This window comes from Ilyonectria robusta (assembly GCF_021365365.1).
Source record: "Ilyonectria robusta strain PMI_751 chromosome Unknown BGZ61scaffold_18, whole genome shotgun sequence".
Taxonomy (NCBI): domain Eukaryota; kingdom Fungi; phylum Ascomycota; class Sordariomycetes; order Hypocreales; family Nectriaceae; genus Ilyonectria; species Ilyonectria robusta.
The window spans coordinates 732,341-759,094 of record NW_025764452.1 but is presented as its reverse complement, the minus strand read 5'-3'; the positions used below and the strand labels follow the sequence as shown (position 1 = coordinate 759,094).

The 26,754-nt window shown below is 51.2% G+C and overlaps 10 protein-coding genes across 10 annotated transcripts; 3 read left to right on the top strand and 7 right to left on the bottom strand.

The window, feature by feature from the left end:
* Positions 1-99: 99 nt before the first annotated feature.
* BGZ61DRAFT_590913 (Alpha/Beta hydrolase protein) lies at positions 100-2,466 on the bottom strand. Its single transcript, XM_046256656.1, has 4 exons — positions 1,712-2,466; positions 1,620-1,661; positions 479-1,553; positions 100-407 (listed from the first exon to the last, which is right to left on the bottom strand). The coding sequence occupies exons 1-4, from the start codon at positions 2,059-2,061 to the stop codon at positions 264-266; spliced, it is 1,611 nt and encodes a 536-aa protein (XP_046100844.1). The 5' UTR covers positions 2,062-2,466; the 3' UTR covers positions 100-263.
* Positions 2,467-3,062: 596 nt separating this feature from the next.
* BGZ61DRAFT_70458 (heterokaryon incompatibility protein-domain-containing protein) lies at positions 3,063-5,970 on the bottom strand. Its single transcript, XM_046257006.1, has 3 exons — positions 5,664-5,970; positions 5,529-5,609; positions 3,063-5,456 (listed from the first exon to the last, which is right to left on the bottom strand). The coding sequence occupies exons 1-3, from the start codon at positions 5,884-5,886 to the stop codon at positions 3,307-3,309; spliced, it is 2,454 nt and encodes an 817-aa protein (XP_046100843.1). The 5' UTR covers positions 5,887-5,970; the 3' UTR covers positions 3,063-3,306.
* A 443-nt stretch (positions 5,971-6,413) lies between these two features.
* Positions 6,414-8,338, bottom strand: BGZ61DRAFT_396330 (major facilitator superfamily domain-containing protein). Its single transcript, XM_046242954.1, has 5 exons — positions 7,763-8,338; positions 7,696-7,708; positions 7,403-7,644; positions 6,913-7,351; positions 6,414-6,850 (listed from the first exon to the last, which is right to left on the bottom strand). The coding sequence occupies exons 1-5, from the start codon at positions 8,266-8,268 to the stop codon at positions 6,683-6,685; spliced, it is 1,368 nt and encodes a 455-aa protein (XP_046100842.1). The 5' UTR covers positions 8,269-8,338; the 3' UTR covers positions 6,414-6,682.
* Positions 8,339-8,546: 208 nt separating this feature from the next.
* On the bottom strand, positions 8,547-10,195 carry BGZ61DRAFT_551996 (uncharacterized protein; the record flags this gene model as incomplete). The annotated part of the gene is made up of 2 exons (XM_046255518.1): positions 8,547-10,007; positions 10,077-10,195. 2 exons carry the CDS (start codon positions 10,193-10,195, stop codon positions 8,642-8,644), a joined length of 1,485 nt encoding a protein of 494 aa, XP_046100841.1. The 3' UTR covers positions 8,547-8,641.
* A 975-nt stretch (positions 10,196-11,170) lies between these two features.
* Positions 11,171-13,215, bottom strand: BGZ61DRAFT_359955 (uncharacterized protein; the record flags this gene model as incomplete). The annotated part of the gene is made up of 6 exons (XM_046241121.1): positions 11,171-11,357; positions 11,448-11,952; positions 12,036-12,262; positions 12,316-12,485; positions 12,538-12,715; positions 12,872-13,215. The coding sequence occupies 6 exons, from the start codon at positions 13,213-13,215 to the stop codon at positions 11,171-11,173; spliced, it is 1,611 nt and encodes a 536-aa protein (XP_046100840.1).
* A 995-nt stretch (positions 13,216-14,210) lies between these two features.
* BGZ61DRAFT_496589 (2OG-Fe(II) oxygenase superfamily protein) lies at positions 14,211-15,397 on the bottom strand (the record flags this gene model as incomplete). The annotated part of the gene is made up of 3 exons (XM_046251036.1): positions 14,211-14,252; positions 14,305-14,692; positions 14,745-15,397. 3 exons carry the CDS (start codon positions 15,395-15,397, stop codon positions 14,211-14,213), a joined length of 1,083 nt encoding a protein of 360 aa, XP_046100839.1.
* Positions 15,398-16,307: 910 nt separating this feature from the next.
* On the top strand, positions 16,308-18,057 carry BGZ61DRAFT_496588 (NCS1 nucleoside transporter; the record flags this gene model as incomplete). Its single annotated transcript, XM_046251035.1, has 3 exons — positions 16,308-16,423; positions 16,478-17,522; positions 17,575-18,057. 3 exons carry the CDS (start codon positions 16,308-16,310, stop codon positions 18,055-18,057), a joined length of 1,644 nt encoding a protein of 547 aa, XP_046100838.1.
* Positions 18,058-19,305: 1,248 nt separating this feature from the next.
* Positions 19,306-21,052, top strand: BGZ61DRAFT_426157 (amine oxidase; the record flags this gene model as incomplete). Its single annotated transcript, XM_046243673.1, has 2 exons — positions 19,306-20,570; positions 20,623-21,052. The coding sequence occupies 2 exons, from the start codon at positions 19,306-19,308 to the stop codon at positions 20,927-20,929; spliced, it is 1,572 nt and encodes a 523-aa protein (XP_046100837.1). The 3' UTR covers positions 20,930-21,052.
* Positions 21,053-22,642: 1,590 nt separating this feature from the next.
* On the top strand, positions 22,643-26,290 carry BGZ61DRAFT_457122 (uncharacterized protein). Its single transcript, XM_046246612.1, has 5 exons — positions 22,643-23,505; positions 23,556-23,617; positions 23,678-25,020; positions 25,075-25,346; positions 25,406-26,290. The coding sequence occupies exons 1-5, from the start codon at positions 22,788-22,790 to the stop codon at positions 26,044-26,046; spliced, it is 3,036 nt and encodes a 1,011-aa protein (XP_046100836.1). The 5' UTR covers positions 22,643-22,787; the 3' UTR covers positions 26,047-26,290.
* BGZ61DRAFT_457121 (uncharacterized protein) lies at positions 26,255-26,494 on the bottom strand (the record flags this gene model as incomplete). Its single annotated transcript, XM_046246611.1, has 1 exon — positions 26,255-26,494. A coding segment is annotated over one exon (196 nt), but the record flags the coding sequence as incomplete, so codon positions are not given.
* Between the last annotated feature and the right edge of the window lie 260 nt (positions 26,495-26,754).

Below are 26,754 nucleotides of genomic sequence, written 5' to 3'. Positions count from 1 at the left end.
TCCGCTAAAGCCCTACTAAAACTATATGCCTTGCTCCGGTCTATCAAATGTTACAAATTAGGAAAGTCAGAGAACAGAATTAGGAGTGTAATGCTAGGCCAGGTAATTGACTTTATTAATTAAACCACTCGCTTAGATAGAGCAACACAAGAAGGTTGCCTCCCAAACCCTTAGGATAGGTCACTGTTTCGTGCCCTATTCCTGGCTAAAAGAGGCCTCATTGATCTTCCACATACCATGTTGACTTACGCTTCGCTCATCCCCTACAGCCCTAATAGGTATTTCGCGTACTCAAAGGCTAGCATGTTGGGCTTGCAAACGGTGCCGATTTCTGGCAGGGTCCCTTCCGTGAAATAATCGGCAATAGCATTGAGCGTACAGTTTGATGCGTGCGATGTCACTCCGTGCTAGTTGGACGACCGTTAGTTGAAAGCTCTACACTAGATCCTCGGAAGATCCATGGCTGGGGAATACTTACGCCAATGCCTTCGTGCACGATCATTCGGCTGTCTCGGAACCGAGAGGCCACCTGCCACGCCATGCTCAGCGGCGTAAATGGATCATAGGCTCCGTTAATAACAAGGACTGGGTAGCTCGTCTTGACGTTGCGAAGCTCATTCGTGTTGATTTCCTCGGCAGAGTCAAATTTCCAGGCACCGCAATTCATGTAGTCGGCAGCCAAGGCGTCCCCAAAAGTGCTCTCGGCCAGGTGCGATTGATACATGGCATACAGATCATCGGCAGACTCAACACGGAACGACGTATCGGAACACGCAATTCCGGCGAACGATTGTGTTCCGAGGTTCCACTCGGACTCGTCCGTTGGGGACAGGCTCAGAGCCTTCTTATAGCTACCTTCGAGCGCATAGGAGAGCAACTGCACGATGGTCGAGTACGACAGGGGGCTGGAGAGCAGGTTCAGAAGGGAGTACTTTATCGCCTGGAGGATAGAGTTGCCTCCATATGGGAAATCGGCCTCCGACAGTCCAGAATCAGCTGGAAGTTCGGGAGTGTCGACCAGCTTTTGGAAAAGTTTCTCGACGGCGGTGCTAAGGTCTTGGGCGGTTGTATCCGACCCAGAGTAATTGGCAAGGGCGCAGGTCTCGGGTCCGACCTGGACGCATTCGTCGAAGAAATAATTCAAAGCCTTTTCGGCATCCTTGGGGCCTCCAGTACCGGTAGATGTAAGATAATCGTCGGCGAGTGAGTTGGAGTCGAGGAGAAGGCGGTCAATTCGATCAGGGAACATGGAGGCGACGACTTGTCCCAGGATTGTGCCGTACGAGATGCCCCAGTACCTCAGCTTGCCATCTTCACCGAGGGCGTCGACAATTTTGATCATGTCGCGGGCTGTGAAGGCTGTGCCGATGAAGCGGCCATGTTCCTGCTCGGTCTCGTAGCAAGTCTCGGCCAGACTTGTCATGGCCTCCCACTTCTCTTTCTTTACGTAGGACCACAGATCCGCTTGGGCTAGAGGCACTTGGCTCCGGCGGGTCTTCTTAGACGTGCTGGCCTTCTTCGTGCACGAAAACGGAATGGTTCTGCCTGTGCCACTATTCAGTGTTAGTTTCACTGCCAGTTTCCGGGGGGAGCTTGGAGATTGTGACTGTTTGACTTACCGAGGATCAAAAGAAATGGCATGGTGGTGACCACCAATAATACTTGGCAAAGTTAGCAAAGGGACCAATTTCGCACCCAGGGCTTCACCTACTCTCGAAAGTCTGCGCCGAGATAGGCAAACGTCTCAATACCAGAGATGCCAGGGCCACCCGGGTTCCACAGGACGCTGCCCTTGAAGGGCTCCTTGGTGGCGTTGAATCGGAGCAGCTGGAGATGGATCGTCTCGTCAGAGTCCGGGTCAGTATAGTCCAGAGGAACCTCGAGGGTGGCACAATAGCCTTGTTCTCTCATGGCGTTCTCGGGGAGATCCAAGTCGCAAGGCGCCCAGTCCAGAGAAGAGGCCCTAGACTCGACAAAAGACGACAGGGGGCTGGCGGGCGAGGCCAATGTCGTGGTCACGCCCACCAGCAACGAACCGAGAATGCTGCGTTGAGACCTCATGGTGGTCAGGATTATTCAAGGAATGAAGGCTGAGTCTGCCAGAAATTGATCTTGCTCAAGGACGATGAGAAGCTTATTATACCTCTCAGTCTTACATCGATGTTTTTACGTACTAGGTAACCTCGACGGGGCTGGGCAGTCAGACATTTATGGGCCATGGGATACTGCCCAGCGAAGTGACCAATCTCGTTGGCATGTGCCACTTGGCAAAAGAAAAACTCCCTGCAAATAGCTTAGCATCTGTCAACCTGGAGAAGTCCAAAGGTGCTCCACAGCAGTAGCACGGGTCTTGAACGCGGACCGTTCCGTGGATATACCTTGCTAGTCCGACAAGGCTCAGTAAACTCCACTGCTGGGATTCGATTCCTTGGTATGACTGCTTATGGCCCCATCCTAGTCCCTGGCTTAATTTCGGCTCTATCCTCTTTCGAGCCCATTGCAACATGGATTGTCCTCTAAATTGTATTAGGCCCCCCACGAGAACGAGTCTGGTGAGGCATTTCTGTTTTATCTGATGGATCCTACCATGCGGGTGACGATATATCCCGGGCCGTGATTCGCGGGGAAAATATGGGCCAGCCGGGGCAGCCCATGTTTTGGTCTTGTTAAATAGCTCGTATGACCACTTGATTGATGCTTATGTACCGTAATAGAATCTGTTTGTCAGTCTCCCGCCCCTTGAGGTCAGGGAGGTCGAGCCTTTTATTGGGCCCTGAAATCACTGCCTTTTCTGACCACCTTCCTATTTCGATGAGGCTGACTGAGTGCCTGGCGAGCACCCGCTGACTCGGTCTAGGAACCCTGGGTCCGTTATGTGACTCCTTGGAGCCTTTGTGTTCCAACATGCCTCCAATTAAGCAATCATAGCCTAATCCTCGGACTCATGCTAAAGGGCTTAAATTCGGGATTCCGGTTCTAAAGCGAGGATCAAGGCGACCTCCTAATTAAAGTCATACGAGTACAGGATCAGCAAATAGGCTACAACACAAGTCAGCGAAAGTTTACAAGAAATAAGATGAATAGTACGCTTCTGAACAGTAACTAGCTCATTGTCCTCGGAGCCATCATCACTCTTATCGCTGTCTCTCAAGACCCAAAAGTTAAGGGTCTAGAAGTAGGGTTAAGAGCGGGGAGAGGACTGCTTAAGGTGGAAAGGCTAAGTAGAAATCTAACCCTTTACAACCCTCTAAAGATCCATAATAGATAAGGACTTCAGATATTCTTTTAAAAGTTGATAAATTCTTGCTATTTTAAGATAAACTTGTGTGGGTTCAAGGACGTTGATGTTGGTGTTGTCCACTCCACAATCGCCTCCCCAAACATGTAGTCAGGAACATAGCACTCCCCTACAAAATGATAGACGTTGCTGCCCAACGACCGGAGTATGTATGGAACTGGCCCCCCAAGGAGCACACATACCGTATCGCCAGGCATAAGGGTCTCAGGCCCTAGGCCCATCTGGCAGCCAGCAGCGGCGAACAGCTTTCGCCCACGACACACTGTTTGCACCCCTCGTCCGTATTTCTTAGCATCTTCTCTAGATCCCGCATCTAATTCTTGGCCTGAAAGGTGTTGAAGCGTCCAGTTTTGAAAGCAGGACCGGTGCCGCTCCAGGGCAGCTTGTCCTTGGACGATTGTGCCATACCAATCCTGGCCAGCAGTCAATGTCAGGCTCATTCTTGATTGGACGTGCTCGCTTGCTGGAAACTGTTGAGTGATCCATGTTATCAAGCCTTGTTTGTGCTCAATCATACATCGAGTGCGTGTTCTACCGGATCGAGGAAGCGATGGGGGAAGAATCTCTTGCGACGATGTGATAGTGCCGATAATGAATCCTTCCAGTGTCAAGTTCCGCTCGTTTAACTTCCAGCAGACTTGCAGTAGGGGCTTGGATGGCCACCCTTTTGAAGCATCAAACTTCATACTCCGGTGGTGAGAAGATGCTATACTTCGGATGGGGTCAACGTGCCATTGCGGTATCCACGTTGGGAAGCTGGGAATCGACTGCGCCGTATGCCTGACGGCTGACAGTATTTCCAGAGGAGTCTCGTGAGTGTTTACCACCCAGTAGAATACTCGGGTGTACAGCCCCCGTTGCAACAGGCGGTAGTCAGGGGAGATGAACGTCCGTTCATGCCCAGTTTGCCGGCTTGGGAGGCCGAGCGTGGCATATATGCGGTCCAAGGGTTCCGTGACTTTAAAGCTCCTCGTTAGGCGAAGTAGGTCCAGGAATGACAACGAGTTGCTCCGGAATCGAGGTGAGGGCAACCGATACATGAGATAAGCGTTCATGAGCCCGGCTCTAGAGCTCTGAGACATCTTGACGGAGGTGAAATCTTTCCACAAGCCCTCGTTGTTCCTGATCAGGGTGGTGGCAAGCCCGACCAAGGTCCAAGATATCACCTCACCATTCCAATGAACGACGGCTGCGCGGGCCGAAACAACTTCCTGGACCACCCATAGACGTGTCCAGTAGCAATTCTTAAATACCTCGGCGATCCTGCCCATCTTGACGTTGTCCATAACATTGCCGAAAATGTTATTTGAGGACGCATGGCCTCCGTCATGACCATTTCTTCCCTTCTGAAATGTTATCCAGGCAGAAGCAAGATCTTTGATAGCCAAAAAGCATTCTCGTACGTGATTGTTGTAACCTCGAAGATGGATAATGACCCTCGACGCGCGTGAGTAGATTCTCTGCATCATGCCGACCTGCTGTCGCCGCTCCATGTGGTCAGCTTGGTTGATGCAAAGTGCGTCAGCCCATAGAATCCGGACCCGGGTCCGAAGTCGAAGACTCAGTAGAATAGCGCTTAGAGTGCTGTTGATATATACCCTTCGCCCCGAGAGGATCATAGGCTTTAGTTGGCCATTGGGGCAACCCCATCGGTAAGAGATAGCCTCATAGTGAGCACCGGGATCATCAAGATCTAGTACGTCCAACGTGCCAGTGAGAACATCATCGTCTCGCCCCGGATATATAGCAATGACACGTAAAGAAGAAGGCCCGGGGAGGGCCGTATACCTGGGGGTAGGAGCCAGTACTGCTGGAAGAAAGAAATCAAAACAGTCCCAACACAATTGCTCCTCTTCGACCGATGGTAGGGTGTCATGAGATGGCATGGTTCCGTAAGTTCGGTTTCTCAAATATGCCTCTTGTGGGTGTGACAGATCCTTTTTGATCCGTAGCTCCAGGGCCCTAATTCGCTGCGCAGTATCTTCGTCCGCTGGGACTAGTGATCTGGATCGTTCTTGTTCACCCGTGGTATTGGGGTCTTGAGTTTCCCGTGGGAGCTCTTCTGAAACCGTTGCATTGATGAACGGCGAGGGTAACTGAGAATCGTCGCATTGGCTACTACCAGAAGGGTCATGAGGAGCCATAATTCGATCTCTCTCTGTGGTAAGATCAGTTCAGCTTCGATTCTTCGATGCTTCAATGAGAGTGACAAAGGCCGGATCCAACTTACTGGTTTTATGGCTATGTTTCTTAGCTCTACCGAACCTTTCTGAAATGTTGCTGCTATGATCATCATCGCCATAAAATTGTCCTGAATTTGGATTAGTTCTTTAATAGGACCCGGACTGCAATTAGGAGCACCTACGATTATCATCACATTCTGCTCCATCAAGTTGAACGTAGGTGCCAGCTTCACCCAGTTCAGAATCATCGGGGAGTAAACCATCAATATCGTTGAACTGGGCCTCCTCCTCCCCAGCTAAATCACCATAGTCACCGTCATCAGATGCAGAGACTGAGCACGAGTCGCTAGACATGTCTCCATCACTACTAGCGCTGTCATCGCTACTACTACCGTCAGAAGACATGTTGATGTTGGTCGGTTCTTTGTGTTGACAAGAAACCTTCAGTGCCAAGGCCGTGAAATTGAGCAATAAATGCCGAAATCTGTGACTGCTAGGTTCAAGGAATGCGGGGTTAGGAAGAAAATCCTGTAGGGCTTTTTAGGCAACACGGAAATCAGGCGTCTATTGCCTTGAAGTGGTTCGCGTACAGGACCTACTAGGTAAGCTGGTCTATACAGTTAGTTATAGGGGCTAGTGGTACCTGCACCCGCGGTGTAGGTACTGCTAGCCAAGCTAAAGGCAATACTAATCCAACTTCTTTCTGGGCCTCAAGGTGAGCAAGTTGCTGGCACAAGGTCAAAGAAATATAATTTTATCCACAATCCAAGCATTTCCTACCAAATACGTCCACAATAAGTAAAATGAAGCTTTTTAGTTTGAAAAGAAATAGACCTATATAAATATATAAGTTGTAATTGGCTTAAGAAGTCGAGTCTTGACTCTTTCCCTCCCCTCTCCCCTATATAGTATGTTTGCCATCGAGTAATTATGCCTCCTTCTATACTAAAAGAACCCTCGTTGGCTCGGCCGACTTAACAAGCTCAGCAACGATCCAATATATAACCTTCCGACATAATAATATAATACTCAACAATCTTCATATTCTTAGACGCAATGAAAATATTATTTCAGCACTAAAAGATATACAATCTTTTCAAAATCCAGCTGAAGTTGAAGCTCAATTGGTAACGGCGAGGCTCTATGGAACAATGATGCTGCCGTCCTGGTCCCATAGTGGCCACGTATGCTGGCACACTTCTTACACCTTTACGAACAGCTTTTGGTTCGTGCGGAAGCGCATAAATGCAACCAACCCCGAAGCACCAAGCGCAAGTGCGCCAGCATAGAACATAGCTGGACGATACGCTTGAAGTCCAGATTCGGCTCCTCCGTATGACTCAAGCAAGTATCCCGCAATAGGAGCGCCCTGCGTGGTGAGAATGAGCGTCAGCCTTGGGTCGCATCTCAAGTCGCATGGGCCTCACTCACCATCAGATATCCTCCAACCCATCCAGTAACAATCATGCCCATGGCGATAGATACTCTCGCAGAGCCGAATGTATTGCTTACAACTGTGGGCATGGTGGCGAAAAACCCGCCGTTAGATGCTCCATTCACGACTACAAAGATGGCCAACGGAGCAAGCGAGGTGGATGCTGGCCATAGAGTCAGCATACTAATCGCGGTAAGCATTAGAGAGACCATCAGCGTGTTCAGAGGCCCGAAGACGTCGCAAAAATGACCACAGATGATGCGACCAACGGCGGATGCGAAGTTGAAACCTGCGAGGAGCCCAGCGCCGGTGCTGGACGATAATCCCATAGACCGGCTGTAGAGAGGGATGAAGAAGGGAGGAACAAAGAGTGGGAAGGTTCCTATAGCGCCGACAGCGAATATGAGCACGAAACCTGGGTCTTTGAAGAGCCGCCTGGAATTATTTTAGCATGGGGAGACAAGAGGAGGTAAGAGGGAGTTTCACCACTCGATGAAGCCAGCGGTTCGGATGGGTGTTCGCTCTTGTATGAACCAGGCCGCCGGAAGTCCAGTGACGAGGGTTGCAATTCCAAGAATGCGATATGTCCAAGCTGGTCCGAATTTTAGGATGAGGGCGTCTAGACCGTAGCTAGTGACGGCACCACCAAGACCGCCTCCCGCAAAGACGATGCCGTTTGCGAGGCCCCGTCTGCGGTTGAAGTACTGGGCCGGCGTCACCGAGACAGTCTGTTGAGACTTGTTAATATGCTTGAGGATTCAAGAACGTTCGGTACTCACCATAAAGCACAAGCTGAGACACCAGTCAGTATAGTAACATCAAACGCGAAGTTGGCGAGATGCTCACCTCAATCCCAGGCCAAGTAAAATACCGCTGGTGAAAAACAGCCCGGTGATGTTCTTCACTGTGAAGCTGCTCGTTATCGCCGACAGCCCCAAGAAAGAGACGCCCAACATTGCGGTGCGCTGTGAGCCCATCCATCGAATGACGCGTGCATTGACGATAGCCAGAGCGCTGATGAGTGCAGCGGACAACGAGCCCACGAAGGCCAGAGTAGACGGAGACGCGATGCCTTCAGTAACGAGAGCATCCTGGATGATGCCCCAGCTGTAGCTCGTGCCGACGAACCACCATGCAACGATGGCGCAGGCGGCGATGACGACCCATCCGCGACCACCGTCGGGGACTGCGCTATCGGCTGCTCTGGAGGCTTCAAGAACGGGATCTCCTTCAGAGGAAGAAAGATGGCGCGCCGAGGAGGAGGACAGGCCTTCGCGCTGCGTCACGACGTTGGTGTTGGTTCCTGGTGGGAGCGGCTCAAGCCGGATTGACGTGGACAAGGATGAGGCCATTTCAATTCTTTTCAGATCGCTCGGGCTTTTCAGCACAATCGAGGCTAGATAGAGGAGAGGTCGTCGGGAGGGTCACTATTAAAGAGGAAGATTCCAACTGGAAGTTCTGGTGGCGATAACCTTTTTCGGTGAAGAGGCGGTAATTAATTAAGTAGCTGATGTCAGCATCTCCGGGTTGCGGGAAACTGACGTCGCTCACAACCCTATTCCGGAACCTTCATTCAATCGCGACGATTTAATCGGAAAATTCAATGTATAATTGTTTTAATTTATTATAACTTCTATTTTGCATGCACTCAGACAAGTCGTTGTAACGCGGGATGAGCCCCGCCTGATCACCCGCAATTCACATCCAGCTACACACATCGGTGCACTAAATAACATCGTGCTCGCATGCCTTGTCAAACCCAACCGACCTCACATCATGCTCATGCAGCGTAACAGGATCTCGCACTCTCTTCACACCTGCCGTGGTGGAGTTGGCAAGCGTCTTTGGGATCAACTTGACGCCATCCACCGCCAGGATGCTCAGTACATGAGCAGCCGCCTTAGCATTGGTGGTAATGGTCTCTGGAACGGGGTTCGTGATATTGTCGCATGCTTGGTGGTAGCAGGCGTCCTGCTCAAGTCCAGTACCCGTGTGAAGTCCGCCTACAGCCTTGCTGATGGTGGTCATGAAGGGCAAATAGTCGGAGCCACCGGTGAGGCCAACAGATCTGGTCGCGATACCCTTGGATGTAAAGTACTCGACAAAGAGATCTTCAATCACTTCGGATCCAGGAGGACCGCCGGGGCCAATCGTCTCTCCTGTGCCGTCAAAAACGCCATAGTAGCCTCGCGAAACCATGTCAAAGTTGAGGTACAGGAGAAGATTGTCAATCTCCTCAGTGCTCAAGTTGTTGACAAAAGCTTTTGACCCCCAAAGCCCGTTCTCCTCAGCTCCCCACCAGGCGAAGCGGACCTTGAGCTTAGTCGAGTAGTTGTGTAGAGCCTTGGCCAGCTCGAGGTTGAGGCTTGTGCCCGACCCATCGTCGTTGATACCAGGGCCCGCCTGGACGGAATCAAGGTGAGATCCGAGCATAATAAGATTGCTGCCATCGCCTCCTGTGGTCTCTGCGAAAACGTTCTGGGTGATGCGCTCTTCAATTATTTGAACAATCTTGACGAAAACTTCCACCGTTTCGCCGGCGTCGAGCCGCGCCTTCAAGGCCTGGCCAGGCTCCTGGTCAATGAGCCCTGCGGGGACATATGCCGGGTTAGGAGCAGAAAGTGAACCAGCCGTCAATTTTGCAGAGTCCGAGTTGTAAATGACAACGGCGATGGCACCAGCCGCAGCAGCCGGCTTCAGCTTTCCGGCGAAGGTCGTTCCATCGGGACATGGGCCGCGCTCAACCAGAACAATCTTGTCCTTGACATCAATTCCCTCGTAGTTGTCGACAGAGCATCCAGCAGTTCCGATGGGGCCGTGGACAAGCTCCCGAGTAATACCCTCCTCAGGTGTGCTGGGGGTATAGGTCAGCGCGACAGTGCGGAACACTTCTCCGTCGACTGAGACCTCGGCCGCGGTAGTCTGAGTAAATAGTGCAGGGAAGTCTTCCTTCCAGGCAGTAAAGCCGTTGAGTTTAGACACTTCGCGGTAGATGAAGTCGACTGAGGCGGCATATCCCGGAAGGCCGAATGCGCGGTTACCGCCATTGGCATATGCGATGTCATTGAGCTTCTGCAAGTTCTTCATCAGGCTAGCGATTGGTCAATATAGAGAGTCTCCAGAGCAGTCACTCAAACAAAGCGAATCGATAATGGCTTACCCTTTTTCAGTAATTTGCTTCTGAAGCCTGGAAGATGTGACTGTCGGTCTGCGATCCTTCCCAGCCTCGGTGAAAGGGACCAGGAGCGCGCATAGCGCAGTAGCTGTTGCGAACTTCATGGCTCAACAGTATCCCTCAATCCAGGACTTGAGAATTTGAACATGAATCTGGATGCACAATTTCCAGTGGCGTCAATGCCGCCATATATATGATTTTCACCATATTTCTGATCCGGCCCTTCTTCACCCGTCACGCTGCATGAGTGGTGCAATACATTCCCAATGCTTGGTCAAGTGGATCTTCCTTAAAATTCCGAAAGTTCCTCGGGCAGGAATTGCTACGATATGTGAAGATCAAGTGTTGAATCAGGAAGGTCGAAATGCGACTATGCTGACTCTTCGTATCAGCGTCGTATGCCAAGCCAAAGCCGAGCGATCCACACTCAATGGCCTGCCCGATGCGTAGTAGGCTCCAACTTTGCCACCGCGGACCCCTCAGTTGCTCAGGCGTGATTTATTATAGACCGAGTAACCCGGCAAGGGAGGATTTGTATGTATCGTTTGGTAGGCTTCACCGACAGGGCTGTTGGGGTATTTATCCCGTCCACACGAGGTCGATCGGATGTCAAGCTACCCATTCTCCATGGGGACATGGGGCTTGACGACATCGACTAGCGGCTCCGGAGGACGGTTCAGAGGAACTTTTGTTTCCTTGGCTGCTTGGCGTCTTGCTGCTAGACGACTACCGAGGGCCATGACAGGAAAGCCGATAGAAAACGTGATGTTGCTGGGGTCATCGCGCACCGAGGGATTAACCGCACATTTAAGCTTAAGTCGGTCTGATTGTGGTGGTGCAATGAAGACGCCATCTGATTGACTCCTCAATTGCGATGCTGGATTCGTATAGCATTGAGATTATTCATCCGGCATGGGAGATATCGCTTGTTCACTGTGTCCCAAATGAATTTAATTCCTCTTCGTACCTGTACACTATTTTTTTCAACTGTACGGATCCTTGCTTCCCTTTCATTGACACTATATTCTGCCTTGCAAGGATGCGACAGTTATGTACCACACGCATCTCACTAGCAATGCTTACTCTAATCCACCAAAGTCTAGAAATCCTCCGCTGAAGAAATCTTCCATATTTGGAAATACGAAATCTGGCTGGAATTCATAACTCAGCGGTGCCGGGGTAGACCAGACAGATGCGCCATCCGTAGGCGTCATTATTGCCTCGCCCATGGCAGTCGCAGCTGGGGCTTCTTCTCCATTCCGAACTCTTTCTGTGCGTCGAACAACGGGAGGGGGATTTGAAAATCCCATCTGGGTTTGGTTCTCAAGAGTTCTCCGGGCCTCTGTCCTTGAAAACGCGCCTTGGCCATCTCGTTGGCTGGAATTGCTGCTGTGCACTCGCGTCATCAGTTTCTGCTTTGCCAATTTCCCAAACATAACAGCCCATGCCGCCCCAGGAGCGTTGGTTAGCCACTCTTCAAAGCGAGTGATGAGATTTAGTTTATGCTCATCCGAGATGCTCGACTGAGCTTCGTCGTAATGAGTGAGGATGAGGGCGCTGTAGCCGAGACACAGGCATCTATTCGACGCGATCGAGTTCCTGAGAGAAGATGGCATGTTCAAAAAGGTTTCCATGATTGACTGAGCGTGTTTTGATGCATTTGATCTCAGGCTTGCTCTCGTGGCATCTTTTGCAGTGCCCTTTTCAGTCGCAGCCGGACACCCATTGCTGTTAGTATTGGATGAACTGGATAAAAGAGTCGTGGATTGAAGATTCTCTCCGAAATCTTCAAGAGACCTAATGATAAGGATAAGGCAGGCTGAAAAATACCCAATTCTGAGCATGGAAGCCGTTGGCATTGCTGATAAATGATAATGGTGAGTCGACACGTTCTGTATGAGTGGAGAGGTTACTCTGGTTCACCGAATGAACAAGCTAACTTACACAACAAGTGATTCCATTTCTGTTTCCATGCAGTAAACTCAACGCATTGGCCTTCGCTGTCTAGGACAGTATGTCCCCCGAGCTTCTGTAACAAAGTGGTGCACAGCAAAATTTCCGCGAGGAGCATGCCGTCCTGCATGGACGCCTTGTAGAAGCTGAGTAGAAGATCGCAATGTTTAAGATATGCGTTTGGGATCGCCGAGGGTCTCCCAGTGGTTGCCGCCCAGCTGCGTCACCGTGTAAGTCGGTTGGTCTATTGAGAGAGTGTGTGCATTCTTACTAGAGATGATCCAAGGAAATTGTTGACCATAACCGAATTGCTCTTTGGTCCTCTGGAGTGGATATATCTTTTCTCATGTTCTCAACGATTTCAGAGAAGCTGATACTGAGCATTGCTTGTTTAATGCAATAACCCGTCAACATCCAACTGTCGATGTATTCTTTACTGTTCTCCTCTGGGATTAGTACAGATTCCTCCTGTTCAATGTGATCATTTACTCACTCCTGGACCAGCCATCACGTTCTCACTCATGAGAAACACACCGTGAATATCTTCAATAGTCAAAGGGATTGACAAAAGAATTTTGCCAAGAGATATGCGGACATGTTCGTATATTTTTCGGTGCATGGGTGTATCAAAGATGTCGTCGCGGTAGATGAAGGCATGTAGGCAGCATACACTGTGCAAAAAGGGTGAGGCGTCCCGAAGATCGTCACTTGACCGTAAAGTATTGGACTCTGCAACAATCAACTTGTGGCTTCTATGGCGTAAGAAGCTGGATCGAGAGTAAGCATCCATGACCTCGGCCGAATAAACCTGAGTCGGTTCAACTCACATCTGTATTAAATCTTTGGCCATCTGCTCATCAAGAAGCTGAGCCTCAACCAGATCAATGTCGGTAAGAACCCTAGGTCTTCTATAGCCCCCAGTGTACCGGCGATCGAGGTCGCGCAGGACAACAACTGGTGCAGAGTGGACCGCACGGTCTGCGGGGTCAAGAACTTGCTCAAGGCTATCGCCAAAGGTTTCTGAATCGCTCAGATAGAGCCCATTGCTAGAAGATCGGTTGTTTTCGACGCCGTTGAAATTGCTACGCTCTAGCTGTTTGGTGAGATATTTCAACTGGCTTGTAATCTCTCTCAGGGTATTTTCGGTGCTGGCCAATCTGGCAGGGTCCATCATTCAACCAGTCAGGAACGTCATTCAGAGGAGCAGGGCATGGTTAAACTCACCTTTCTTGAATAGAAATGACACTGGTGTCGCTGGTCATAAACTCACCCATTTCAACCGTTTCGCGTCGCGAGCACACGATTCTGTTCGTGTTCGTTATTGACTCCATATCCAAATTTAAGATGGAAAGATAGGACCGTAAGCTGCGTACCTAAGAGTTTGACACCGACGACATGACTGTAAAGCAAAGTCGTAGTCGCATTTACACTTCAGTCTCTGGCACGACTCGCACGAGAAAACTCGCCGACGGCGTTTCGAGGTTGGGTTCCCCTCGATGGCTTCCTCGGCTGGATGGCGCTTGGATAGGCTCGATCCCTCTTGGTACGACGCATCAGGTTCATCGTCTAAATTTTCGTGATTCATTTTACAAGCTGTATTTGGCGGAGCAAGCGACGACGGCAACAGTCTTTACAGGAGAATGATCGTGACGGGTGCAATCCATCATCTCGTCGGATTATTGTAATTAATCTCCGGGCTAGCAAACCATTCTTGATAAGGACCCCGCTCGCCCCGTTCTGGAAAGGCTTATCAAGCAACAGGCTCAATCTCTTATCTTCCATTGGCGAGTCACATACCGGCGATTACCGAACAATTCCGTTGCAAATTGAACTTGGCTTCTGAAGATAAGCGAGTTCATGTCTGATTCAGGAGAGAAAGAACATCCTTTGACGCGTTCACAGGAGCGGGATTCCATGACGCGTAAATAATATATATATCTGTCTATATGACTATTCTCCCACTTATTAAGAATTGATTACCTGTCGCCAGAATGACTCGCGATGGAATCGGTAGGTGCCCGATGATAGCCGCAATATTCGCAGGAAAGGTGAGGTAAGGGTATTGTTGCAGGAACCGAGTAAATTGCTCGGACAACTAATAATGTAGCTCATATTCATTTTATTGAATCCCTAATAATATTATACCGAACTATCCCCTAATCCATATCAAGCCTTGCTGTACGTCTTCTCAAATCGCAACCGGCACCACTATCAACCGAGTTAGCAACAAGCCTGAGAATGAATAAGATAAGTAACCTACATCTCCGCAGCTAATTGGTTCATATTTTGGCGGGTTCTCCTCGCTTGTGCAGCTAGGAAGCACAGTGCACTTTTCGTTGAAATTGAAGCCAAAGAAGAAGGGCATCGAGTAGCGATCCTCCGGAGCATAATTGAATACTCGGTGGACTGTCGACTGGAACCGATCATTCGAGAGCCGCATCAGGAAGTCGCCGATGTTGACGACAAATGTGTCTTGCACGGGCGGTACCTTGATCCATTGGCCGTCTTTGGTGAGGACTTGCAGCCCGCCGACGTTGTCCTGCCAGAGCAAGGTAAAGCATTGCAAGTCGGTGTGAGCTCCCAAGCCGACATCAATGGTTGCCTCCTTCGCCTCAGTATTCTTGGGGTAGTAGTTGACAACACCGTCACTGTGAAATGTTAGTCAGTTGAGGTCTATATGTCATCGTGGTCATTACATGCCTGCCGGGATAAGTAACGACGTCGTCAAAGTAATCTTCCGGCGCATCCAGCGCAATGGCAAAGATTCGAATCAAGCTCCGAGCAAGGGTGAGGCAAGACCGCCAATAAGCAAGCATGTCGTTCTTGAAGTCGGGCAAATGGGCGTTGCGATCCCAAACAAAGTCTTCGCCGCGCAGCCACTGCTTCACGTCTTCTGGAACCGCGTCCAAATCCTTCGTCTCCGGGTCGTATTTCGGGTCGTACCGAAAGCTGAAGCCTTCCCTGTGGTCCTTGGACTCTGTGGGGGAGATACTGGTTGCCCGCCTCTCCGACCAGCCGTTGAAATGCTTGGACTGCTTGTACGAGACTTCTGCCTTCTTCTCAGTGGACTGGGAGAAAAAGGTGTGGGCTTGCTTCAAGGCCGCTTCGATATGGGCTTGGGGAATGCCATGGTTCTTGATGTAGAAGAAGCCAGTATTCTCCGCGGCTTCTCTGATCGTCTTGGCGAGAGCTTGACGTTCCTGATCGCTGCCGCGCACATTTGAGAGGTCGATAGTGGGAACTTCGGAGGAGTCGCAGTCTCGAGGTGCAGTTTTGAGAACATCTCGAAACACAGGGCCATAAGGTGTCAACAGCTCTAGCTTGTAGCTTTCGGTCGCTGGAGCGACTGTCATTGTTGCGGTAGCCATGGTGGATTGGGTGTGAAGTCTGCGCGCGTCAATCTAATCTCGATGAAGCTAGTTGTCGGGCTTCTTGCGACTTGATTATCTGGTCACTCTCGACGAGTCTTATTTATCCAAGCATCGCGGTTGCTCGTTGATAACCGCAGCCAGCGCCATGTGCATACTCTGCGGTTTCCGCCGGTCACCGCAATTCCCCGTTAGGCCCGGATGCGGCACCATATCTACAAGGTCCTTATCAATCATGTTGGCCGCATTGGAAATTGGAAGATGGAGAACTCTCTGATAACGACCGATCTCCGACGGTCTCCGGCATCCCCGGTAACTCCCCGCACTTCTCCGCCGGGGCCCTGGTCTTTATCGAACTTATCTGTGAGCAAACATGGGCCTCGTAACCAGATGCACAGATCCGGGGAATTGAAGACGATCGACGCGTGTGCAGAGATGTCAATTGCAGGATGATAAAAATAATCATTGCCCATGAACTTGTGTATTCGGGGTATGCCTGTACTTCCAAGGTAGCCGGTCTTGTCTTAGTTGACTTCGGCATATGAAATCAAGGACCCTCAACTCGAAAACCACAAATCGAGTCGCGGGAGACTGAATTGGCCGACGGCGCGTCTGAACAAAGGCTTATCTTTCTCCACTTATATTCAGAGTCGTTTCCAAGATAGGTCGAAATACATACTACTTCAATGGCTCTCTGATAGCAACCGAGCCCACCCAGTGAAGGAGGGAATAGATAGCGACCCATTATATAACGGGGAAGCATTGGCCCCAATTCTTCATTATCCACCACGCATGCCTGACTGTCTGAGTTGCAACGAGGTATTCTTCCAGCGACGTGGACTGATTTGTTTCTCTATCAATAAATCCGCTTGAGGAGCCAGGAATCTCCACCATTATGGGCATCTTTCGTTGGCCGGATTGGTCCGTCGTCGCGACTGGAGCCGAGGACGTCCACGGCAAAGACGCCCTGCTCGACAACGATGACATCCGTCCTCTAAAACTCAGCGACCGGTATGATTATTCTCTCCTTAATAGAAAAGACGACCTTTGCTAAGACTCGACTAGAACATGGACGCATTGGACATATTTCACCTTCTGGTTCTCAGCCACCGCAACCGTTTCCAACTGGTATGCATCGTCCACCGCACAGGCATTGGGCCTAAGCATGTGGGAATCATTAGCCTGCCAATTTGGCGGACAAGCACTTATTTCCATCATCATCACGTTGAACGGCCGACCAGGTGCAACGTATCACATTGGATTCCCCGTTGTGTGCCGTGTTGCATTCGGCGTCTACGGAGCCTGGTGGCCTACCTTTAACCGCGCCGTCATGGCCATCGTCTGGAACGGCGTAAATGCAGTTCAGGGCGGCCAGTGTATTTACGTGATGCTGCATGCCATCTTCCCCAGCATCGCCAATGTTCCAAACACAATGGGAGAGGGTTCTGCTCTCACCAGTGCAGGCATGATTGGCTTTGTTATTTTCTGGCTCATCACCTGCGCATTTCTGGTCATCCCAGTCCCCAAGATGCGCGGTCTGGTCTATGCTAAGTTGGTCGTCTTCATCATCTCGGCCGTCGCGATGCTTGCGTGGACGGCGACCAAAGCCGGTGGCTTGGGGCCCGTTGTTCGCCAGCGCGGAACAGCGACTGGTTCTACGAGAGCTTGGTTGATCGTCCAGTTTCTGATGCTTGGAGCAGCCAACTGTGCGACTTTTGCAAGCAACGCTGCTGACTTCCAGCGCTATGCGAAGCGGAAGAACGATGTACTTGTTGGAAACTTATTCGGTTTCCCTGTTTCCAACCTCATCGTCGCCATTGTCGGCAATCTTGTGTGTGCGTCGAGCCAAGTCATCTTCGGAGAGCTGATTTGGAACCCGGTGACACTGCTGGACATGATCCAGACGACCGAGTACACCTCGGCTAATCGAGCTGGGTGCTTCTTTATTGCAGCGTGCTTTGCGTACTGCTGCATCTTCAGCTCCATCTTCGAAAACTCTCTGCCAGCTGGTAATGATATTGCAGCGCTGTTCCCCAAGTACCTCACGGTGCGAAGAGGTTTCTTCGTGTGTGCAGTGGTTTCCTTTGCCATCAACCCGTGGTATCTCTTGGTGAGTTTTCCGCCCTATAACCAATGCATGACGGTCGTTAACCAGACTCTAGGGCTCCGCATCCATCTTTGTCTCATTCCTAGCTTCATACCAGATCTTCCTATCCGCCATCACCGGTGTTCTTCTCGTCAACTACTATCTCATCAGTCGGGGAAGAATTGAAATCCCCGACTGTTACACGTCCGCAAACACGGGAGCCTACTACTTCACTCACGGGTGGAACATTCGGGCCTACGTTGCTTATATCATCGGTATCATTCCCAACTTTTACGGGTTCCTTAACAACATGGGCGTTTCAGCGCCCTTGGGCGTGACGCGATTCTATTTCTTCGCGTACTGGGTTGGTCTTACATTGTCAGGACTATCATTCTGGGTTGGATGCAAGCTCTGGCCACCGGCTATCATGGAAGATGGATGGAAGGAGCCGAGGGACTATGTACGTCCGGAGGAAGAAGACTACAGTGAAGTGATAGAGGCGGTAAACATGACAGATGCACCGGGCGGGACGAACAAGGCAGTGAGTGAGAAGGCTTGAGATAATTGAGATTCTGTTGCTAGAAGAATGGTTATTACCGCTTCCGGTCTCTAGTACCATCCGGTTCGGCTCCTTGGCAGAAATAAATTATTGGTGTAGGGTACGAAATGCTTCATTCCGTTGTCCTTTGGGCGTAGCACATCCGCCAAGCATAACGCCCGATGCATTGATTCACATTTGCTACGCTCTCGGCGACTTGTCAGTCGATCAGCGGAGCCACGTATGGGGACACGGCAGGCACTCCGCAGAGACGGGACGATCACTAGGACACGGCACGTTCGATCTAACGACGGTGGGAAAGCGGTCTCCAACAATGAGAGTGCTGAGAGTGCAGAGATCGACGTCAGTCTGAGAGATGAGGCTGGGCTATTCGGCCGGCTTGCTCTAGCGTCGGATTTATCTGACTTTGGGCTTGTTTAGGCTTGTTTAGGCTTTATGCTTGCTTTGGTCGCGGGGTTGCTGTGGCTGCGGGCTGTCGGCTGTGGACTGTTAGGGATACCGGTGATACCTAGCTGCTGCAAGGGATATGGGTGCTAATCTCAAGTAAGGGAGCTGGTGGGTTTGTGGCTTGAGACAGCTCGGGCGAATTGTGAAATATTTGATTGCGTTTTGTGCAATCAAGTTGGCTTGTGAGGCCTCGAGGAGATTGCGTATTGTAAGATCTAGCCCAGAAACCTTTATTTTTAAGAGGCCAGTCGCAATTGAATTGCTGTGACCTTAGCAAGCTAAATAGTGCAACCAGAATCCAGCAAACGGCAGACAAGAGGCTATAGCTAGTTAGGTCCCAAATATGGCTTTGAAGGGATTGAGTTGCTAGCCCGTCTGCCACTCGACAACACCCGATCCATTGATCACCACTTGACTACACTCGGCTAGTGTAGGCGCGTCTGGGCTGGTCTGGGCTGGTCTAGTGTGGCTGGGCGAGCAGAACGGGCTACATGGTTGGGCCAACTTATTATCGTGCCCATCGTATAGCGGCATGTCTTAGGTCTTATGGTCTCACAATGAACAATATTGATGACACCTTTCCCCTTGCGGAGCTTCAGCTGAGCTGAAGTCGCTTGCGGTGAGCATGGCGGCACGGCAGGGCTGCAGGGATCGGGGAATACATGGACAAGCTGTTGTTCAACCACAAATAGCACGGGATACTTAAGTCAAGCTCTGGGCCGTCATCGACTCTCGAAATGTCCGTCCCCTCATCGGCCTCCGCTGTCATCGTTGGCCCCTTTCTGGCCCTCCACTTTTACCATGATCTTTCCATCCGTGCCCGTGTTAGTCGCCTCCTGCGGACTCCTCCTCGGTGCGTCGCAGGCCGCGGTGATCCGCAAGGAAGACCAAACCTGTCGCAAAACCAGGGTCGCCATTCTCGGTGCCGGAGTGGCAGGCATCACAGCAGCTCAGTCGCTATCCAATGCTTCAATCAGCGACTTTCTGATTGTCGACCGCAACGACTACATTGGCGGTCGGATGCGCAACACCAAGTTCGGCAAAGCTCCAGATGGCAAGCCGTACACAGTGGAACTCGGTGCCAACTGGGTTGAAGGCCTCCAGTCCAAGTCGGGAAATGTCAATCCCATCTGGAGGCTTGCTCAAAAACACAAGATCAAGAGCACCTTCTCCAATGGCTCATCACTTCTCACGTATGATGAGACCGGCGCGTACGATTTCATGGATATCATTGACGACTTTGACAAGAAGTGGGACATCGCCATGGAGGATGCGGATAAAATCCGCGAAGACAACCTGCAAGACACCTCTGTCCGTGCTGGCCTCAGTCTCGCTGGGTGGAAGCCCAAGAAGGACATGCATGCCCAGGCCGCTGAGTGGTGGGGCTGGGACTTTGAAATGGCCATTCCGCCAGAGCAGTCTGGCTTTCTCTACGACATGTCTGTGAACAAGGCAGTCTTTGAGCACTTCAGTGACGAGACCAACCTCGTTTGGGATCAGCGGGGATTCAACGCTCTTATTATTGGCGAGGCCAATGAGTTTTTGAAGAAGAAAGACCCAAGGCTCCTTCTCAGCACGACTGTGAAAACAATCAAGTACAGCTCATCTGGAGTCACCGTCTACATGGAAGATGGAGATTGCATCGAAGCCGAATATGCCATCTGCACCTTTTCCGTCGGTGTTTTGCAAAATGAGGTTGTCAAGTTCAAGCCAACTCTGCCCCACTGGAAGAGAGAGGCCATTGAGCAATTCCAGATGGGAACCTACACCAAGATTTTTATGCAGTTCAACGAGACGTGGTGGCCAAGAGATACCCAGTACATGCTCTACGCGGACCCGACAGAGCGTGGCTACTACCCCATGTTTCAGTCTCTGAGTGCCACCGGCTTTGTTCCCGAATCCAACATCCTATTTGGAACTGTCACAGGCACACAGGCCTACCAAGTTGAGAAGCAGACCGAAAAGGAGACACAAGCCGAGATTATGGAGGTACTGCGGTCGATGTTCCCCAACATCACTGTACCTGAACCCACCTCCCTCATGTATCCTCGATGGAGCCAAGAAGAGTAAGCACCTGGTTCCGATTCCCATCCCAGACCATCACTAACACCGATCTAGGTGGGCGTTTGGGTCCTTCAGCAACTGGCCCCCAGGAATGACCCTTGAGAAGCATCAGAACCTCCGAGCCAACGTGAACAGGCTCTGGTTTGCGGGGGAGGCCAACTCGGCCGAGTTTTTCGGCTACCTACAGGGAGCTTGGTTCGAGGGCAAGGAAATGGGCGACCGGATCGGCAATTTGATCAATACCGACGGTGCTGTTGCCGATGGTGAAGGGGAATTGATGAGATATGACGTGCTTCACGGCGATACGTTCAAGGATGAATACGATGATGTCAACGGGTGGACAATCGATATCGATAAATAGGTGCTTTGAAGCTTGAGTATGTATTATTAATGTTGTCATTTGCATATGCAAGTACAGCTCAATCCAAAGGAATTTTGAATAATGTACTAAGCATCACGGTTTAGCATGCAAACCTAATGAGACTGATTCTTAGTATATAGGTCCCCTGAACCATGGAATTAATTATTTACTATGTGCGTAGCAAAAGCACTGGGATGTTGCGCCATCCAAGCTATTCGCATTGGACCATGTTTTGTGGATGGCAGGCGTTCCCAATGCGACAATTGGGGATGTGATGGGCCTCCGCGGGGAATTTATCTGTGCCGAATATGTCTAAAAGCATCTGCTGGAGAATTCGAGGCAGCATAGGCGCTTATTCCTTAATTCTCACTAAATTTTCATTTATTTTTGCTTGTTACAAACTCGCTATCATCGGCGTGGAGAAGAATTAAATGGAGTGGGATGAAGTAGAATGCATCTTAAAATCTAATAATAATACAAGGCCTTCGAGGAAGCCCGATACAGACGTGAGTGCTATGGGGGGGATTGTGGCTTATGTACATGGCGGACTGATATATTTCATTCCCTCTTATTCCGTTCCCTTGATTTATTTGGCATGGCTGTTGTGATGCCGGTTGCTTTCAGCTGTCATATCTGGGAGGTTCGTCGACGAGCTGACAGTGGCGTCCCACTGATCCGTCCTCGTGGTGGTGTGCCCAACAGCCGCTGACCTGCAGCAGCCGCGTAACAGTCTCAAATAAGCCGGAAAGGCCGGGAGACTGACCATCAGCGTTTCGCCAGCGATTAGACGCGCTGAAGGTGTACAGTTGTGTTTTTTTTCTGGTTCCGATGTGCAGATTAACCGGGTGAGAGACCAGCAAGAGTTGGCGCAGGGGGGCATTTGTATCTTTCACCGCCGTCTCGTTGATGGTGGATGGCATCCTCCCATGGCAATACGCGCTGTAAGTGAGGGCGCCTCGCCAAGATAATGCATCATGGATGGTGATAGGCCAGTCGGCGGTGCTCGAACTGCATTTGCGTCACCGCTGCACAATTGTTAGTTACATGCAATTGGCACCAGGGATCAATTGGCGCTGCGCCGTGGACCACACGAACCTGGAGACGGAAGCACAGGAGCCACAGTTGGGCGTCATGGAGGCGGTGGAAGGCCGGGTTGGCATGTTGGTAGTGGAATAAGACAGGGCGGTTGCAGATATTTTTGGAGATCAACTGACAAGTCTCAGCTGATGGATTGTTTGTTTTAGTGGTGTTGGAACTGAGATGTTTGCATGTAAATTATCCATTCCATCCTCCAGTCTTTTATACTGCTATCCTTCACTAACCCGCCAACCTACAATTCTCGCGCGTCGATGTTGCGAACAAGGCATTTCAATACCATCTTGCAAACTCGATTTTGCTGCCCTCGCATTCCCTCTCTCCTGCGACATGGAGATGTGCGCTCTGGTGTTCTGCCCGTTCCAGTTTTGCGCAATGCGCAATACCGCCCCCACACACACTCGCGCAGCCGCCCCTATCACAGATCAATCCAGCCTAGCTTCTCCCCAAACGAGGCATTCTAGGCAGATTCGAGGCAGATTCGAAAGGGCGCAGCACGGCGAAGAGAGGCAATCGCCAGCCTGATGGGTGCGCGAACCACGGCGCGGAGGAGACGCAAGACATGTCCCCCATGCAACGAATCTTGACCCTGTCCCCGTTTCTCTCCTGCATGCAACCGTCAGGTTCAACGAATTTGCTCCCATTTCCTCGCAACACTCTTCGATTGTATTTATAGTTTTCCCCATTGAGTCTTGACTGCGTGCTACCTCGGGCTCGGGCGTCCACAAACTCCCGCTCCAAAGGCAAACGGCCGCTTCTGGTCATGGATTTCTCCAGGCGCTCCGAACGGGCCGCCCAGACTGCGGCTTGGGGCTCTCGAACAAAAAGCCCAGAGCTAAGGCAGCCGGACGCGCAATGCGGCGAGAAGCCACCTCGGTCCATGGGTGGACGGCTCAGAGACAACGGAAAGCGGTGCTTCAGCCTCCTCAAGCCTTTCAAGTTGACTCGTTGGCCCCAGGCATATACCAAGGATCTCTTTATACCTGGTGGTAGGCAGCCGCCGTCTTCTATCCGCCCAGTTGGTGCTTCAACCTTCTCGCGCCGCTTCACCATGTCCGACTACACACCGAGGCTTCCTTCGTTGGATGATGGCAACATACCACACGACCTCGATGCGGTGCCGAGTTACGAGAGCCACGCAGAGTTCCACGCTGCGGATGTGACAACAATGATGCGACACTCTGCCCTTGTTGAACGACGACCGTTGAGAGACTCGACGTCTCGCGACACCGAATCTGCGTCAAACACCAACAGTTTGTTTTCTCTGGACCTTGAAGGGTCCATCAAGAAGCCACGCCAATGGCTTGGCCGGATGAGAGGGTACACAATAAAGAGATGGGATCGACTATCTTCGCCGCTTCCAGGCACCTCGGGTTCCTCAGGCCTGGGTGATCTCCTCGGTGTGGGCAGCCAATACGACGCCGCCAACAGATCCGCCACGCCAGCAGTGCAAGCAAACAATGAGGAATCAAATAGCCAAGGTATGTTTGTTCTATAATTCTTTGATGCCCAACCTTGTTAATTTGATCAGGCCCCCCATTTCGTCCCGTGTCCAACACTCGACTCCCTGAGCAGGATTTGAGCACTATTCCTGTAAGCCACTTCACTATGCGTCATGCGTGCAGAATAGATATGCTGATTGTCTATTCACAGCGCTCTCTATGGGCCGCAAGATTCAAGCGAACCTCCAACTCCGCCCCCCCACAAGACGGTCACGCCGACTGCCCAGGCACCCTGTCTGACTCAGAGTTCCTCGTGAGGACTCCAAGGAGGCTCTCCAACGACACTGCCCAAAGAACACCATCTGTCGTCGACTCAGTATTTACCAGGCCATCATCTACAGTGTCTTCGGCGACTAGCTGGGATTCTATCGGCAGAAGCAGCACTCAGACCCGGTTGCTGTGGAAAAAGAACACGTCGTGTTCATCAATATCAAGCAACAACAGGTTTTCGACAGGACAGCTTCCAGACATAGACCTGGATGCACATCCTGTTCCACTCATACCGCCAGCGGTTACCGCGTGGCCTTCCCGCTCCGTCGATTCGTGGGCCGCCGCTCTGAACCATTCCATTCCTGACCAAATCACCGATGCGGGACGAATGGCTCAACAGCGTCGTGCAAAGACGAGTCGCATATCAGAAATATTCGAGGACGACATACCCGACATCATGAACTTCAAGAAAGACCCTTCGCCACTGGGACCTGATATTTGCGCTGACAACCTAGAGGCTCCTCAAGAACCTGCCCTAAGCACCATCGACGAGGGCAACTCGGATGCTGGCTGCTCAATCCTCGACGTTCCGATACAGTACCAAAGTTCGATGGCCAAGGGCGACAACGGACTCCTGTCGATTCCTCGACGCCCTTCAACTCGAGACGCGAGGTCATGTGTTGGAACAGACACAATGACAGAGCTGAGTCAACCGACGTCGGCAGAGTCGAGACAACCCGGCCTGACTCCTGGTACATCTGTTGCGGAGACCGACCCAGACGATTCAGACGGCCATGATATGAGTGAAGACGACGAGTCAATGTCAAACGTCACAGATGAGACAGACGAGTCATTTTACGAAGCTTTTGTTGCTACGTCGTTGGATCCCGGTCTTCTCCACGCCACAATCACTCTCAAAGACCACATCGCGTCCCTAGTCCTGGCAAGAGTCACAGACTGGGTGAGATCGTGCTCCCCAGGACAACCGTCTGGAAGCGGCTCACCCAGCTCTGCCTTTAGAGCCAATTCTGGCACCGGAAGCGGCTCTGGCTCGACAGGTCGGGATGGCGCTGGGAGAAAGAGAGGGTTCGATGAGTGGAGCCCCGGTGGTTCCGACAGAGGAAACGGGGATGATCAAGATAAGCGCCAGAAGACGAACGATGATCTGGCACAAGAAGGGGCGGTAAAGATGTCATCGAGCTTCGCATGCCCGTTTCCAAAACGGCACCCCGATAAGGAATGGCCACGATGTCATAGGGGTTTTTCCGAAGTACACCGCGTCAAGTAAGCCCACGCCTCCTCGCACAGGTCTACTAGTGAGTGAGCTAACAACCACAGGGAGCATATTTACAGACGTCACAAACTTCCCATTTCTTGCGACAGGTGCTTCCGAGCGTTCAAGGAAGAAACGGAGCTCACAGAGCATCGCCGCGAAACCGATCCTTGCAAGGTCATCCCCCGTCCCGAGGAACTGCTCGGTGTCGATAACGCCATTGTCAGCAAGCTCAAGTCAAGGAAAGGCGCGAGAAATGGCACCCAGGAAGAAAAATGGGAGTACATGTACAAGACCATCTTCCCTGACGTCCAGGACACCGAGATACCTTCCCCCTGTGAGTAAAGCCCCATACGCTGTCGACAGTGCAGATGCATTGATCTAACAATTTCACAGACTTCGAGTTGCAACTCCTAGGAGTCTCAATCACCCCCGAAATGCAAGTTGAGCATCGTCGATTCATCCGGAAGGAGATCCCTCCTCGGGTTATAGGCAGCATAACGCGGAATCTCAACGAGATGCCAGAATTCCGAGACAATCCTCATTTCTCGGAGAGGATACTGTCCGAAGTAATTACCCGCGCGGTATGGGACGCATTTGACCACGTTTTTCCCAGTCTTCTGCCACAATCAGCACCTCCAGAGACACCTTGTCGTGACCGGTCCTCGGCTGTCAGGATGCAGGCTCCAGCCATGCCAACCAACACCTTCACGTTGCAATCTGCGCAACCTGCCAACGCACCTATACCCGAGGGGCTGATGCAAGCGTCCCTGCGAGTGCCCGAGACCATAACTCTCAAGGAACCAACCTATCCCAACATGCCACTCAATGCATGGTCTACACAAACATACGACCCTCTGCCGAACTCCTCTGGCCATGGTGATTCCATGGGCGGCCAGCAACAGCCCCAGCCAGCTGTCGCAGGATCTGGAAGTCAGAATGGCCGGCCCTTGTCTTTCCTAAGTCAGTCCAATGAGTTTCAGTTTGTAGATTTCAACGACTGCCTCGATTTTGGTCCAGATGAGGCTTATTCTTGATCATCGGGGCTCCAGCTTCGCTGCTCAACCAGGCAACCAAGTGCTGGGACGGAACTGGTCACTGAGCTTGTGGGGCGGAAGAAGATTGCATAGAGTGCAGGTTATAGAATCTGGAGATACGAGGCGTTTGGAAATGTACGGTAAATATTTTGACGATGCGAGTGGAAATCAATGTTGATAGCCATGTTTGGATGATATTTCTACGTCTCAATAAACTATACCGGGCATCGCCGGGACCTACCGACTTTCACTTCAAATACATCCAATCGTTGGTAGCCGCCGACGACGTCGTGATATTGCTTGCTTTCTTTCAATGGAATCCTCCAAGTTCATATCCGCATACAGTTTATCCTCAGTAGCTTGAAGATAGTCCGTAGGTTTGTGCTCTAGCGTGTTTCCATCAAAGCGCTTCAGCCCAATCTCGCCCTGTTTCAATGTTGTGTTCATGTTGTGATTTCTTGTCAAGGGTCATCATCTAACTTCTCGCACAGATGGAATGAGCAACATGTACTTAATAAATGATCCGGAAATTGCCGGCGATCAGATCTACACCCTGTTCGGCCGCAAGCCGACTCGTCACTGTGCATTGGTGCCGCTAAATAAGCCAAAGGTTTATTTTAGGTCTCGGCGACGCCTGTAAAATACCGCTGACTCAGCGGCATATCTTGCGGGAGACGGGGGAACGGGCGGCCGGTTTTTGACGGGACC